Source organism: Rhinolophus sinicus, chromosome 15 (genome assembly GCF_057876585.1).
Source record: "Rhinolophus sinicus isolate RSI-liver-muscle chromosome 15, RSI-T2T, whole genome shotgun sequence".
Taxonomy (NCBI): Eukaryota; Metazoa; Chordata; class Mammalia; order Chiroptera; family Rhinolophidae; genus Rhinolophus; species Rhinolophus sinicus.
In genome coordinates, this window is record NC_142515.1 from 112,139,024 (window position 1) to 112,156,111 (window position 17,088).

At 34.6% G+C, this 17,088-nt stretch overlaps 1 protein-coding gene across 2 annotated transcripts in view; it reads left to right on the plus strand.

The window, feature by feature from the left end:
• The window catches only part of LRBA (LPS responsive beige-like anchor protein), a 561,748-nt gene that overhangs the window by 410,833 nt on the left and 133,827 nt on the right, over window positions 1–17,088 (plus strand). For both annotated transcript variants that reach the window (XM_019722880.3, XM_019722903.3), the window contains exons 45-46: window positions 5,205–5,345; window positions 6,370–6,489. In XM_019722880.3, coding sequence (XP_019578439.3) covers window positions 5,205–5,345; window positions 6,370–6,489 — 261 coding nt within the window. The remainder of the gene's footprint in view (window positions 1–5,204; window positions 5,346–6,369; window positions 6,490–17,088) is intronic.

Below are 17,088 nucleotides of genomic sequence, written 5' to 3' on the forward strand. Positions count from 1 at the left end.
AACCAAATTATTATTCTTTAATCAAGAATGACCATCTTTTATGACATCAAATTTCCTGATAGTCCACCCTCTGTCATCCTCTGAATTAGGTGAAACTAATGTTTAGCCTGACCTTTTTATAACATATAACATTGAATTCATATAACACTGAGTTCCACCAGTCTTTTCTTTGCTAGTTTTCAGCTCTCACTTTGCAGTGGCTCTCTTTCAATAGCTATAGCCCTTCCCTACTTCCAGGAAAGAATAGAATAATGTATAACCTCTTTTGCTCATGACCTTAAATACTGTAGGACAGGCTTTATGTGTAGTCATGGAACTACAGGATGTTTCCAGTTTTCTATCATACTAAATGAAGATGATGGCAGAGGGCTTCAGGCCGGTCACCGAGATCCTAAGCAAGAGGATAAATAAAGTAGCCATGCTCTTTTGCCTCCCTTTCCTGAGTCCCTTTTGGCATCTCTTTTGCACTGTTCTGTATTCCCATGAAATGTGTCTTTGTGATACACTCTCCTTTAGCATTTCCAAGGGCCCTATTTCTGAGTCTTATGCTCCAGAATGATTTTTCTATTTGTTTCTTTTTCTTTTTTCTTTTTCTTTTTTTTTTTTTTTTTAATTTTCTCTTCTGCTTCTTATCCTCATATGTTGGGGTTTAATGGTTTTCCAAGAAAGCGTCAGAATGATGTAAAAACGTCTTTTGAGACTTGGATCTTAGAAGTTTGTTAACTCAAACACATCTCTGCTCGGTAAAATTACTCAGATTTCTTGTCAGTTCCCTATAACTTTCTTACTCTAAGTAACTGGAATCATGGCCCAGCAGTTTGGAACTTCACTTCTGAAAGATTGATGTAAATTGGAACAGTTCACGTATAAACTCAAAAGGAAGAAGTAATTATGGTGATAGTGATCATAACAATTACAACATTAACAGCAGTTGTACTTATTGAGTATCTTCTATGTGCGAGGAGCAATTCTAAATACTTTACATGTATTATTAGCCTTTTAAATAAATCTGTTAACTAAATATATTTGAGAAATGTAAGAAATTGGGAAATCGTTGAAATTAGGAAAAACAATTTGTAATACCACAGTTTCAGATGGATAACCTGGCCCAAAGACAGGATTTGAGTGCTGGGTTTGTGTCATCTAGATTTATATTGATTTTGAGTTACATCACTCAAGACACTTCTCGTCTTTATTATTAAAATAAGGATACCTAGTTCACATATGTATTGTGAGAATGCACAATAATGTTTTATAAGTCACAAAATGTAAGCTGGGGATATTATTCTTACTTATATAACTTTAGGTGAGATTTCCTGAAATTTTAATAAAGAGAAAACTTAGGTTGTATCAACACTACAAAAAGTGTTTTCTTTTTACAGCTAACTTTTACTAGTAATTATATGAGAGTCTATTTTGTGCCCTTAAAGGGGTCTGTGAATCCAAAATTATGTTTTTAATTAATGTAGTAGAAGATGGTTGTTAACTTGCTTAACATTTCTATGCTTTTCATGGGAAAATTGGGTGACCCTTTGGACTTTTGAAAAGTAATTTTACTTTTGTTTCTATTCTTGAGGTAGGCGAATTTAGTTTATTGGGATTATTGTGTACTGTTAGGCTTCTGACAGGTAATGCACAGTACTGTAGGAACCATTAGAGGATGATGATATTTTCTTTCCTAATAGACACCACTAATTTCATCAGGGTGTATAGTGGCTTTTTTTCTTAAATATTCTTAAATAAGCTGACAATAATTATTATTGCTAATAATGTACTATGTGCCGGGCACTGAGCTGTGCACTCTACGTGCAGTATTTGTGTTACCCTAATAATTAACAAATTTACTTCTCAAAGAAGATAATAAGGAATTTTTCATTGTAATACTCTTAAAAACTTGATTTAGAAAGTTTTGTCTTGCATATTATATTCTGAAAGGTATCATTACTCTTTCTCAAACAGAATGCTTACCACTCTACCACAATTGTCAATTTTGCTGTTTGTAAGATTAAAATATCCCAAGTATTGTGATTTTTTTGTTTTGTTATTTATACATTTTCAAGAGTTTTGGTGTTCTATTTTATTTAATTTGTTTTTTCTTACTTTAATCCAAGTTCTTATTTCTATTTAGTCCTGATACTCTAATTTTTAAATCATCCTGTTATTTGAACCACTTTTTCATCTTGCTGTGATAAAGGTTCTTTTATTATTTTCTTAGATTTAAAAAACCTCATGTAATTCTATTTTTAGGTTTATGTAATGTTTAAAATTATTTTTCTGTATCTTCAGGCTATTCATGTTTACCTGGTTATGATCTTGAATTATACCGTTCTGTTCAATACTTATTTTTGGTTGATTATTTTCAGGAAGTTCTGACCCTTTTAAATGACTGTAGTTTTGCTCTTTTTCCTTTAATCCATTTGCTGATTTTAAAAAATATTCTGTCAAGCTTTTCTATGAGCTCTTTGTAGGATGATAGTGCTAGGCATTTTCTTGAATTGCCCTCTGATTGATACTCTTAATATACTGTATAAGTAAGAGGAGCCATCAGCATTTACTTTTAGTTCTTTTGTAGAGATGAATAAACATCTTGAAATGCTGATTTAGACAATGTTTTAAAAATGCTATGATGCACTTTGGTGTATGACATACTCTTGCTTAGTTAAATGTTTTGCAGCATTATAACATAGTTGGATTCAGCTCATCTTTTAAAGCAGTTGTCAGAAAAATATGGGCCAGCATGGTAGAATGTATTAGCTCAATACATTGTCTCCATTTTATTATGAAGCTGCTGAGGAAGCTGTGATATACAGCACTGTCATTACAGATCTATTGTTAGGACGGTTCCACAGTCTTCTTTGCACTGCCATTAATTTATAGCAGTAAACAATATGTAGCCTTCCTACTGCAGCAAAGCAGAATCTTTTAATGAGGTGGATGTTATTACCACAATAAATCAGTGCTTTCGCGTAATGTATAATTCAATGTGTGTATTCCCACTGTAACTTCTCTGAGTAAGCTGATAGTGTATCATTGTCATTGCACAGCTCCACTGGTCTTTTTTTTTTTTTTTTTTAACCTTCTTTTATTCGGGGATTTCTTTTTTATATGCTTGCAAATAAATGTGGTATGTCTTGACAGCTGTCCTGTAGCAGGCTTCAGAAACCAACTGTAACAATAACAGCCAGAATCAATACTGTGGGTTCTACCTATATGGATCTCTGTGTGATGCTATTTTTTTTTTAGATGCGAGTGAAATCAATCCTAATTGGTTTTAGCATTATATTCAAGAAACGTGATTCTATAACTATTGATTTTGGGGTGTACTTATTTGGAGAGTAATAAAAATAGGAGCAGATAAATTGAATACTTAATATGCTGCAGAACCATACAAAAGGAGCATTGATTCTATTTTTAATTCATATAATTTGTCTTCCAATGATTGTATTTCTTCTTTCTTTCCTTTTGCATGGCTCAGTCTTTAGGGACAGTAACTAAAATCCATTTAAAGGCATTCCAAATTGGTTCTGTAACAATGATTTCTTGGAGTCAGTTCCATTCTTAGCTGGCATAGATTTAGTAAATCAGATTTAATTCTTTTGTGCAGAAACTAATGCTTTAAAGCATGACATTTTAAATTAGTATACTGTAATACTGATTAAAATAGTAATCAGCTAAAGATTTTTAAAAATTTGCTTGTAAAGTAAAAAGTGGCTTAAAATCAAAGGTTGATTAGAAAGAACCAAGGTATTGGAAGAGAACGGTATTAAAAATAAATAGTAGTTTTGAAAACATAGTTAACAATTTAAGAAAGATAGCCAAATGATGAATGTAAAATGTTGCTTAAAATCACATGTTAACATGAAAAGCAGTTTAAAAACTAGTTTAACATTGCCTCATTATTTCTAAATACATCTATTTTTGAACCAATATTTTAACATTTTTAGTTGAATATTTCCCCCATAAATAATCAGATATTTTCTATCTCTTATAAATGAAGGGTGACTAACTCACAGGTTTTCATTAAAGAAAGTAATCTGACACATCATTTTTCCTCCCAGTTAATTGGTACGTACCAATAGACATTTTGTAGATAGCAGAGTGTTTTTTGTTTGTTTGTTTGTTTTTATGAGAATGAATTGTTACTTAAAGCAGTTGATCTTAACATTCCTTGAGCCCTTAGGACCCTTTGAGAGTCTTAGAAACACCCTGTTTATCTTCCCTAAGGAAATCTATGTGTGCACAGTCACATAGAATTTTGCATACTGTTCATGTATTCCCTGAATAATAACAGCAGCAATAAGGATACCAGCTAACGTTTATGAAGATTTTTATCTTTTGCCAAGCAGTGTTCTGTGGCTTTACAGGCTATGGTTGTATTCAAATTTTACCCTAATTCTGAAAGATAATCTTAAAATAATAGCATTCATTGAATGTCGACAGGCATGGTTTGTAGGGCTGTACATGTACTGACTCATTTTCCAAAACAACCTTCTGGCTGGATACTATTACTACCCCAGTAAGCCCGGGTTCTTCACCACTTTGCTATGCTGTTTGGGGACCTCTGCTGTAATGTATTGTTTTTCTGTATAAGCTTGAAATCCGCCTGCTTTTCTTTCTGTGTTATGTATTTTTTTTATACTTCATGCAGGCATGTTTTTATCCTCCAAATTCTGGTTTCACTCATACTAGTAGAAATCCCTAGGTTTACATTTAATCCTCCTTTCACACAGTCTCCTCCTTGCACGCCTTCTCACTCCCCCCAATTTTATTTCTTCCTCTTTTCAGACCCTATTTTATAAATTAATCCTCTAGCTTCAAGATTCTGGTTGTTGCTTCTAATTAACTAAATAGGATTTTATAGGTGCTTTTCAAAGTATTATGTAGCTAATATTCACTTCATATAATTGTCTTTATGAAAAAGCTTGTTATAGGCTGATAAAAGACCTTTGTTCAACAAAAACTAGACTTGTTGAGAAATGGCAGGTTTCTCCATCCATTTGTATATATATGTTGAACCTGCATTGAAAATAAGTTTGCTTTCCATCTAGTCTCTGAATGTACCACTATGTTATAGCTTAAATAGTAAATATATTTTTAAAATTCACTTTCAAACTTGCTAATAGGACAACATTTGAGAGTGAAAGAAATAAAGCACGCTTACATTTATGGGTTCTTGTTTATTTTTTTTTCTTCCCCATTGACAGCCAGTAGGTGCTTTGAATCCAAAGAGAGCAGCATTCTTTGCAGAACGTTATGAATCATGGGAAGACGATCAAGTTCCAAAGTTCCACTATGGTACTCATTACTCAACTGCAAGTTTTGTTCTTGCATGGCTGCTAAGAATAGTAAGTTAAATTTGAATAATAAACTATGCATAAATGAATTTAGTGTTGTGGAGAATATGCAGTGATTAAAATTCATCAGCATCTTTTTTGAAGGCTAAATTTTTTTTCGATGATTAAGGTTCTAATTAAAGTATCTCTGTCTCCTATATGGTGTGTGTTTTATAACCTATTACTATAGAATTGCCTTAAAAATATTTCATCTTGAATTGTGTGAATTTTTTTCCCTAAATTTGCCTCATCAAATGGTTGATATCTCACCAGATTCTAAATTGTAACATAAATTATATTCAAATGTAGTCTATTAAAATAAGAAATAAGATTTCATTAACACATGTATATTCGTATATTTTGGAGCTTCAGTTGCTCCAAATGGAATAAGGTACGTTTGTAGGTTATACCCAGCTGCCATGTATTGATAATATATTGGTTAAACAAGAAATGTTTCTGTAAAATTGAAAGGTGATTCATCTACTAGAAGGTAATTTCTTTGGGAAAGCATTAGCAGCACATCATTAATTAAAGCTTGTTGGAAGGGTACAGGCAGACATAAATCCTAGAAGTAATTTATAGTGCTTAGCTAATTTCAAGCAATTATCCACTAATATGTGTTTAAGTGTTCTTTAACTAAGAGGAGGCTTTTAAATCTTCCAAACATTTTTCTTTTCTTAATCATAAATTAAATATTGAGCCATAACAATAGGAAAATAACATATTGGATTATTTCCCTGTATTAAGAAAAAATGCAATCTAATTTATGTCTGAGTGTTATTAATAAATTGTTCTTGGAAAGGAAGAGTGTATGAAAAATGTTGCACGTAACATATTTAGGATATTGTCTTCTGAAACAAAAATATTTTAAGAACATTAATGTAATAATTTAGATAGCATTCCCGGTTTATTCCTCGTATGTATTACTGGCTAATAGCTATCAGTCATTGAAGTATTTAGATATAAAGATTTATAAAAATCACATTTTTATGCATTAAGGAAGGTATGGATTTTTTTTTAATGCTTTATTTTTTAGGAACCTTTCACAACTTATTTCCTAAATTTGCAAGGAGGGAAATTTGATCATGCAGATAGAACTTTTTCATCAATTTCCAGAGCTTGGCGAAACAGTCAGCGTGATACATCTGATATTAAGGTATAGAAATGTTTCATTTTACAGTTATTATTGCCAATGTGTTCCTTGTTGAATGAATGTGGACAATTCCTCTTTTGCAGTACAGTCCTATTTACTGAAGATAAGCCTCAAAGAATAAGGTCTTTTTAAGTGGCCAAGAAACACTGTACAGAATTTGTCTCTCTCTCTTCTGTGTCTGTCTCCATGTCTGTATGCATGTCTGTCTTCTCTCTCTGTCGTTTTTTTTTGGTTATGGATTGGTTGTTTTTTCCCCTTCCTTGGAATCATTTTTTTTAAAGGAAAAATGTAGTGTGGATGTAAGGCAGCATTCTCAGTGACATTCCAAACTCAGTGAATAAAATTAATATAGTCAGAAAAATGCTATGTGAAAAACCTCAGACTTTATTTCAGAGATCTCTTGTCTCTATAGGTAATCATATTTTACTTGCTGCCACTTCTCAATGCGTACCTGACTCTGCTTGATATAGGATCACATTATTATTGAGGAGAAATCAGAGTTCTCCTATCTCTACGTTTACTACTATAAAAGATCAAAAACTTTGCACAGTAGCTGACATAATCCTTACTCGACTTTAGCTTCTACCCTCAGAAGTACAGTATTTTATTTTCATGACATAGAGTCTCTTTCTGCAAGGTACTGGCGTTAGAAGCTATTGAATATAATGAGATATGCCTATGGTTGTTTAGGTCCTTATAGTATCATAAAGACATATGACTTATATATAAATAATTGTACTATTTGTGAGACAGTGATAAGTACCATATAAGATATATTGGGGTTCAACAAAGGAAAAGTTACATTACTGATGTTTATGTTACTATAGAGTACTTTAAAAAAATTCAGTGTAACGATAATTATATTTTACTCTTCAGTATGGTACTTTATAGTCTATAAATTGTATTCACATACTTTATCTTACTATATAGTATAGCACTGCTTATATAAAAGATTTCATCATATGTGGAAATAATCTTATATTGGGACATCTAATAGGAATTTCTTTTTTATTTAAAGTTTATTGGGGTGACAATTGTTAGTAAAGTTACATAGATTTCAGGTGTACAATTCTGTAATACACCATCTATATATCACATTGTGTTCACTACCCAGAGTCAGTTCTCCTTCCATCACCATATATTTGATCCCTTTTATCCTCATCTCCCATCCCCCACCCTCATACCCTCTGGTAACCACTAAACTATTGTCTGTGTCTATGAGTTTTTGTTTCTTCACTTGTTTGTCTTGTTCTTTTGTTTTCAGTTTTATGTACCACATATCAGTGAAATCATATGGTTCTTGACTTTTTCTGTCTGATTTACTTCACTCAGCATAATAACCTCAAGATCCATCCATGTTGTCACAAATGGTACTATTTCATCTTTTCTTATGGCAGAATAGTATTTCATTGTGTATACATATACCACAACATCTTTATCCTATCGTCTATTGAAGGACACTTTGATTGTTTCCATGTCTTGGCCACCATAAATGGCTTCACTAGTGAATTCTACCAAACTTTGAGAGAGGATCTAATACCTGTCCTACTCAAACGCTTCCAAAAAATTGAAGAGACAATACTCCCTAACTCATTTTATGAGGCCAACATTACCCTGATACCAAAACCTGGTAAGAATAACACACAAAAAAGAAAATTACAGACCAGTATCTCTGATGAACACAGATGCAAAAATCCTAAACAAAATTCTAGCAAATCGAATACAACAATGCATTAAAAAGATTATACATCGTGACCAAGTGGGGTTCACCCCAGGGGCACAAGGATGGTTCAGCATATGCAAATCAATCAATGTGATACATCACATAAGCAAAATACAGGACATAAATCATATGATTATATCAATAGATGCAGAAAAAGCGTTTGACAAGATACAACATCTGTTTATGATTAAAACACTTAATAAAATGAGTATAGAAGGAAAATGCCTCAATATAATAAAGGCCGTATATGACAAAGCCTTCACTAATATCATAATTAACAGTGAAAAACTGAAGCCCTTTGCTGTACGATCAGGAACACGACAGGGCTGTCTCCTATCACCTCTACTTTTCAACAAACTATGTTTCCCCGAAAGTAAGACCTAGCCGGGCCATCAGCTCTAATGCATCTTTTGGAGCAAAAATTAGTAGAAGACCCGGTATTATATTATATTTTACCTGGTATGATTATATTACATTATATTATATTATACCCATTCTTATATTAAAATAAGACCGAGTCTTATATTAATTTTTGCTCCAAAAGACGCATTAGAGCTGATGGTCCTGCTAGGTCTTACTTTTGGGGAAGCACAGTAGTATTGAAAGTCCTAGACAGAGCAATCAGGGAAGAGAAAGAAATAAAAGGCATCCAAATTGAGAATGAAGAAGTTAAATTGTCACTTTTTGCAGATGACAAGATGCTAGATATAGAAAACCCTAAAGACTCCACCAAAAAGCTATTAGAAACAAGAAATGAATACAGTAAAGTTGCCGGCTACAAAATCAATGTACAAAAGCCCATTGCATTCCTATATACTAACAATGAAATCTCAGAAAAAGAAATAAAAAAAATTCCTTTTGTAATTGCAGCAAAAAGAATAAAATACCTAGGGATAAACTTAACCAAGAATGTGAAAGACCATATACTGAAAACTATAAGACATTTTTAGAAGAAATTGAAGAAGACACAAAAAAATGGAAAGACATTCGTGTTCATGGATTAGAAGAATCAACATAGTTAAAATGGCCATATTACCCAAAGCAACATACAGATTTAATGCAATCCCCATCAAAATCCCAATTGCATTTTTTAAAGAAATAGAACAAAAGATCATCAGATTTATACGGAACCACAAAAGACTCCGAATAGCCAAAGCAATCCTAAGGAAAAAGAGCAATGGAGGTATCACACTCCCTGACTTTAGCTTGTACTACAGGGCAACAATAATCAAAACAGTATGGTACTGGCAGAAAAACAGACACACAGATCAAAGGGTTTTTTGACAATCATCAATAATGTACTTTGAAATACTCTTGAAATTGTATATCATACACTTTAAGAATCATTAGTTGATAATTTTGAAATGGATATTAGGTAACAAATCAATACTTGACAGATTTAATAATTGTTGAATTCTATTTTTCCCTGCTGTATAATAGAGAGGTAATGGATATCTTCAAATTGCTTTCTGTCTTAGTACTAGACATTCCGGCTTAATGCTTTGTTAGACAGGATAGGTCCTTGTAGTTTTGTTGTCTCTTTTTCTGAAATCTCAATCTTTTTGTTTCAAGATTATTTAATTAGTACATGTCTGGTTCCATTTTCTCAAACACTTTCCTTAAAATTGTGTAAAAATAGATAAACCCACGCAAAACAGCCACAGCATTAAAAATAAAACTCACATGAACTTCTTTACTTTTTTCCTTCCTTATTTTTCTCATTATTTTTTTTTCTCTCTCAAATAATGACTTAAATCCATCTCGCTTTCGTTTGAATGCCCCAGTAGACTTTCATAAAGTATTCCCAATTACTAGACAATACTAGAATTCAGCTTTTGCTATTGTGTTACTTAATCTCTAGCTTTCTAGCAGGTCATCTTTATGAAGAAGTAGAGTACAAGGTTAAGGGAAAATTTTTAAAAAATAAAAGAATTTAAAATTCCAACTGTCAAGTTGATTGGAGCCTGATGAGAAGTATAGCTTCATTCTTAAATATAATTTCATTGTGATCAGAGCCACCAACATTTTCTTCAGGACTAACTTTGTGGGAACCTACTTGCTTTTCTAACCAATACGGATGGATTTAAGTCCTTTCATCCTCTTTGAGCAATGGTTTTCCCATATTTTTATGCAAATACGAACTTACAGATAGTAGCAATAATAGGTAATCCTGAGGAATGAAGTAGAAAGTGCTAAAATTGGGTTGGAGAACCATCACTGTGATAAATAATAATTTCGAATCCCCAGCAGATTCTATGTTTCAAGTCTTAAAAACTCACTTATACAGCAAGAGGTATTATACTCTCTGACTTCAAATTATACTATAAAGTGACAATAATCAAAACCTCATGGTATTGGCAAAAAAACAGACACACTGAACAATGGAACAGAATCAAGAACCCAGAAATAAACCCACATATATGTGGGCAAATAATTTTTGACAAAGAGCCAAAAACATATAATGGAGAAAAGAAAGCTTCTTCAATAAATGGTACTGGGGAAATTGGAAAGCCATGTGCAAAAGAAACTAGACTGTTACCTGTCACCATATACCAAAATTAATTCAAAATGGATCAGAGACCTAAATATAAGACCTGAAATAACAAATTGCATAGAAGAAAGCATAGATTCTAAACTTATGGACCTTGGGTTTAAAGAGATTTTAAAGAGACTTCAAAGGCAAGGGAAGTAAAAACAAAAATAAGTGAATGGATTATATCAAACCAAAAAGCTTCTGCACAGCAAAAGAAACCATCAGCAAAACAAAAAGGCAGAAAACCGAATGGGAGAAGATATTTGCAAATGACACCTCCAAACAGAGGCTAATATTCAAAATATATAAAGAACTCATACAACTCAACAACAACAACAACAAAACCCCAAACAACCCAATTAAAAAAATGGACAGAATACCTGAGCAGATACATCTCACAGGAAGACAGCCAGCAGATATATGAAAAGATGCCCAACTTCACTAACTCTTAGGGAAATGCAAATCAAAATTAGAAGGAGATACCACCTCACACCTGTTAGAATGGCTGTTATTAACAAGACAAAGAATAACAAGTGTTGGAGAGGCTGTGGAGAAGAAGGAACCCTCATACACTGTTGGTGGGACTACAAATTGATACAGCCACTATGGAAAACTGTATAGAAGTTCCTCAAAAAATGAAGAATAGAATTATCTATTACCTAGCAATCTCTCTTTTGGAAATGTACAAAAAAATTTTGAAAACATCCGTAAGGATAACATGTACCACTATGTTCATTGCAGCATTTTTTACAGTTGCCAAGACATGGCAACAACTGAAGTTTCCTTTAATAGATGACTGGATAAAGCAGATGTGGTGCATATATGCAATGGGATATTAATCAGCCATTAGAAAAGGTGAAATGCTGCCATTTGTGACAACATGGATAGATCTTGAGATTATCATGCTAAGCAAAATAAGTCAGAAAAAGTCCAAAACTACATGATTTCACTTCTATGTGGTATATAAAAAACTGAAAGCAACAAACGCACAAGACAAACAAGCAGAAACTCTTAAACACAGACAATAGTTTAGTGGTTACCAGAGGGGAAGGTGGGGGATGGTAGAAGAGGTTCAAGGGGGTCAAATATATGGTGATGGAAGAACTGACTGTGTGGTGAACACACAATGCATTATGTAGATGATGTATTACAGAATTGTACACTTGAAACCTATGTAATTTTATTAGCCAATGTCACCCCCAATAAATTTAATTAAGAAAGGAAAAGGAAAAAAAAACCATAAAATATTCACTTAAGTGTAGAAACTGAGATGCAAAATGGATAACTGTCTTCAGCCTGAACCATTATGACTAAATTTTGAGGAACAAATCACACACGCATAAAACTTGGATGAATTTGACTAGGCAGTCATATATCTACATATTAGGCAAATATGTAGATAAGCTTTTCTAGGCAGTTCATTGTCATCGATTTCCCTCCACCCCAATCTCGAGGGGCAGCATGCTTATTTCACATACCTTTAGTGCCAATAAATTCAATCTAATGATTAAACACAATGACTTACTACAGTTTCAACTCTTTTCCTTCTCTCCTATAGAATGATTAACAATCTGGATAGAGTGGAAGGAGTCATAAATGTCACCTAGGTTCATTGTTTTAGAATGGGGACAAGTACTGAATGAATCTCAAAGGGAGCTTACTGGAGAATCGTATTTCTCCAGAAGCTCTGAATTTAGTGCAATAATATATTGCTAAAATAACCTGTGTTAGAAGTGAAATGAGAATAAAAAGTTTGTTGGAGTTCTCAGATAGCATTTAATTTTTACGTTTTTATTTTAATTGAATCTGTGTACTATGAGGTCAGATTGATACAGCGCAAAATAAAACACAGACATTGCCTTCAATGAACTGTTGCACAAAGGGACATACTGACAATAAGACAATCCCAGCAATTCAGTATAATAAGAGCTCTGTGTGCTCATAGATACAGAACCTGAAATAAAGAGAAAAGGGAAGAGGAAATCCAGGACCGGTCACGTTGGGCCTTTGGAGCAGTAGGGAGACATGGGAGGGTGGGAGCACAGAGAGATAGGAACAGGCTTTGTGGCTCTAAGAGATCACCGTGGTTGGTGTTTGAGTATGTATTACACTACAAGCAAAGTGGAGACGGTCTGTAAGCTGCTCCAGGAATTAGCCACGGCAGTGAGTGCAAGCTTAAACTAATAGTGGCAACGCTACAAGAAAAATGTGGGTGAACTTAAGGCATATTTTGAAAGTTAGAATGGTAAGGATTTGGAGATTGATTTGTCTTGTAAGGTGAGAAAGAGAGAGAGAAAGAAATTAGATTTGACTTGGGCGTGTGTGTAGAGAACACAGAACAGCAGGTTTAGTGAGGGCACTGGTATCTAGCTCCCTGCCTTCAGGGAGAAAACTTTCTATGACGGGTGAATTAAAATCCCCCAAAACACAGTTAAGCCAGCATTTATCACTTATTATATGCAATACATAGTAGAGAGCACTTGGGGTGAAACAGTTATCATAAACAAAGTTCTTCACATCTCCAGGTGAGAAAGACAGGTATACATAAAACTATTTTCAGTACAGATTAGACAGTGATAGCTGCTACAGTAAGATATACACAAAATGTAATGAATCCTGATGAGGGGGGATGGAGTTGTAAATGACTTCACAGAACAGGTGATATTTGAGTTGTATCTTAAACGATGCAAAGGAGTCTTAACAAACCTCCTGAATTTATGTCTCCAGTCTGTGCATTTCTCCTGATACCTGACTCTGTCCCCAGCATCTCCATTTGAACATGTAAAATGCATCTCCAACTTAACACATTCAAAAACAAATTCCTGGTCTGTATTCCTTCAGACCTGCTCTTCTCATCTTAGCAAATGGTTTCCCAGATGAGAGTAAAAGCTGAAGTCCTTACAGTATAAGACGCTGTCCTGCCTACACTCCCCTCCAAAATCCTATTACCTCTTGACCTCTTATTACACTGTTTGCCTCCTTGCTCATTCTGTTCTAAGGAAACAGGACCTCCTTGGTATTCAACTACTGTAGGTATCTTCCCAGCTCAGAACTTTTGCTGTAACTTTTTCTTTTATCTAAAAAATTCCTCCAGAAATTCTTATGGATTTATTTCTTCAACCCTTTCAAGTCTCTACACAAATGTTACCTGAGTAAGGCCTTCTCTGTCCTCTCTAGTCAGTTACACCCCTCACCCTACGCACTCTCACTCCCCAATTTGATTTTTTTTCTTCACATCTGACTCACCATCTGACGTATATACATTTATTCATTAGTTTCTTCTTATCCCACGGGAACATTAGCTCCACAGGAGTATGAATTCTGGAGTGTTTCACTCATTGGTTTATCCCTAAAGCTTAAAACGGTGCCTGGAACATAGTAGCCACTAAATTAAATATTAATTTAATAATGAATGCTTTGATGAAATGTAGAAGAGTATTCTGAGCAAGGAAAATGACATGAACAAAGTTAGAGAAAATGCTTTGCACATCGGGAAATGCTTTATTGGTCTGCTAATTGGTCTTATGTACTTGGTGTGTAGGAAGCATCAAACAAGGAGAGCTACTAAAAGGCAGTTGTGGTCTCCTGTGAAGCCCGTGTTAGCATGCTAAAGATATTTGGCTTAATTCTCTAGATCAGATCAGCAAATTTTTTCTATAAACAGCCAGATAACATTTTTCCATTTACTGACTCTACAGTCTCTGTCACAGCTACCCACCAGCACCACTGTGGCACAAAAGCAGCCATAGGCAGTACGTAGACAATGAATGTGACTGAGTTCCAGTAAAAACTTATTTATAAAACTAGGTGGCAGGTCATTTTTGGCCTGGGGGCTGTAGTTTACCACCTCCTCATAGGCAAAGAGGAGGCACAGAAGGTTTTTTGAGCCGGAGTAACACACAATTAGCTCTATTATAAAAGGAAGCTCTGGGCAGCGGTATGGAAAATAGATGCAGGGACTGGGGGAAGAGGATGAGAGCTTGAGTTAGGGAGAGACGTCAAGAGGCTATTATAGTTGCTTAAAAGGAAAGACACTGAGTTCTTCAACTAGTAAAAGAGCTAATGGGATGAATTCCAGGGATGGGTTAAAAGTCATTATCCAGGAATTGGCTTTTGGTTGACTTCTCCACTACTTTATTGAAACCAGTCTTGTCAGAGTTGTTGAGGAACAACTTCCCTGTTGTCCAGCACATTTTCAGTTCTCATTCTCTGTCAACATAATTGACACAATGAAATGATGCATTTTCCTTGTAACGTTTTCTTCACTTCGTTCTGAAATAAGGAGCCACCTTCTCCTGGCTTATCTTTGTACCTTTTTTTCTCAGCGTTCTTTACTGGATTATCTTGTTCTCAAACCTCAAATCATTGGAGGACCCCAGGGCTTACTCTTTGGATCTCTTCTTCATCTACACTTGCTCCCTCGGCGATCACATCTTATCTCATGGGTTTTCCCTGAGGTCTAGACTTATATATGAAGCTCAGAGGCATTTTGTACTGAACATGTCCAATATCAAACTTTATGTTCTCCATTTGCCCTCCTCCCCACTCCCCAAGAAAAAGTCCTCTCTTCCGCCAGTGTTTGTCATCGCAGTAAAAGAACCATTTGCGAGTTTGCTCAGGCATTTAGAAAGCTTAGAATCTTTGATTCCTCCCTTTCACACACACCCCACTGTCCATCTTCTCAACCTTCAGTATTAACATATCCAGAACCTGACCCGTTATCACCACATCTATCACTAGGGCCTTAGCCCAAGTGGCTGTAATTTCTCACTAAACTGTTCCCCACGTGGTGTTTTCTCCATACAGCACAGCAAGAATAATCTTTCTGTATTGTACATCACATCCCTCCAATGACTGCTCATCTTACTCAGAACAAAATTTGAATTCTTCCTGCAGCCACTGAGGCCCTATATCATCCAGCTGCCTCTCTGATTTTTCCTCTTTCTCTGCTGCAGCCTCACCGGCCTTGGCAGCTGTTCTTCTTCAAAAATGCCAAGCCCACTCCCACTGGGGTGGCATTGCATCAAATGTTCTCTGTGCCTGAGCCACTTTCCCTCAGTTATTTTTTTCTCCTGTTCCCTCATTTCATTCAGGTCTTTGCTTAAATGTCACCTTCTCCACGAAGATTTACACTGAACACCCTCTCTAAAATCACTCTTTAACCCGTCTCTTATTTTTTTTACACAATACTTGCCACTATTTGACATGATACATATGTAGTGGCTTATTTATTTTATGTCTCCGTCATTAGAGGTCGATGAATATGGGGACTTTTTGCTTCGTCCACTTTGTAACCTCAGCATTTAGAACATGCCTTGCATTTAGTTAGAAATCAGTAAGTATTGGTAGAATGAAAGAATAAATAGATTGAAAGATGTCAGAAAAAGAGGCATCAGTGAAAGCACCTGGGAAAAATAGAGAGGTCGTTTGAGGAGAAAGAAGAGTGTACGGCCACCTCGGCCAGAAGGGCACAGCAAACCCAAATGGATAGATATGTGCTCCTAGCACATGGAATGGGCTACTAACAGCTCATATTTGAGGAAGGGCTTTCTGTCCGTAAGAAAACTGAAAGCTGACTAAGAGTAGTTGATTGCATTTTCTACGTTTTTACAATTAACACGTTGCGTACGGTGGGGTTTAAATCCCTCGTGAAGATTCTCGTGATCCGTACGCAACATATTAAGACAGGTTGAGTGCTTACTATTACAGCTTTACAAAAGAAGTCCATTTGGACATCTTGCCACTGGTCATACCTTGGATATTCAATTTTAAAACTGATCTTATAATTTATTGTGTATTGTTAATGAGGAATGTAAAATTTCTATTAAGTTATGAAATTAGGGTCCGCACAGCATATTTGATACTTACAGTTAAATAAATAGAATGCAAGTAAATACTAAGATATTACTAAATAATAATTTAAAAATAAATGACTGTCAGTGAAATTACAAAAATTAGTTTTAGCTTTAAAGATTAACCCTTAGTAGTTTTAAGTGCATACATGTTTGTTAAATAAAAATGCAAAATGGAGGTGATCATAGAATGATTTTATTTGTGTCTGGTGAGAGTTGTAAAACATGAGACCTTTGACTTGCCCTGTACCTCCTCCGAACTCCCAGGGGTTTATAATTTGAAGATAAGTTAGCTTCCTTTTTTCTGCTATCAGCACACTGTCTACCATAATACGTCCCATGGACGCTGATAGCATCAGCATTAGCCATTTATAAGAAAGTGGTTAGCTACAGTTAAACATAATTGCTGGAAATATATTTCTTGATGCATTTGTGAAAATAAAAGAACCTTAAACTTTTATTTAGTAGCTTTATTTTCTTAGTAAAAATATTTT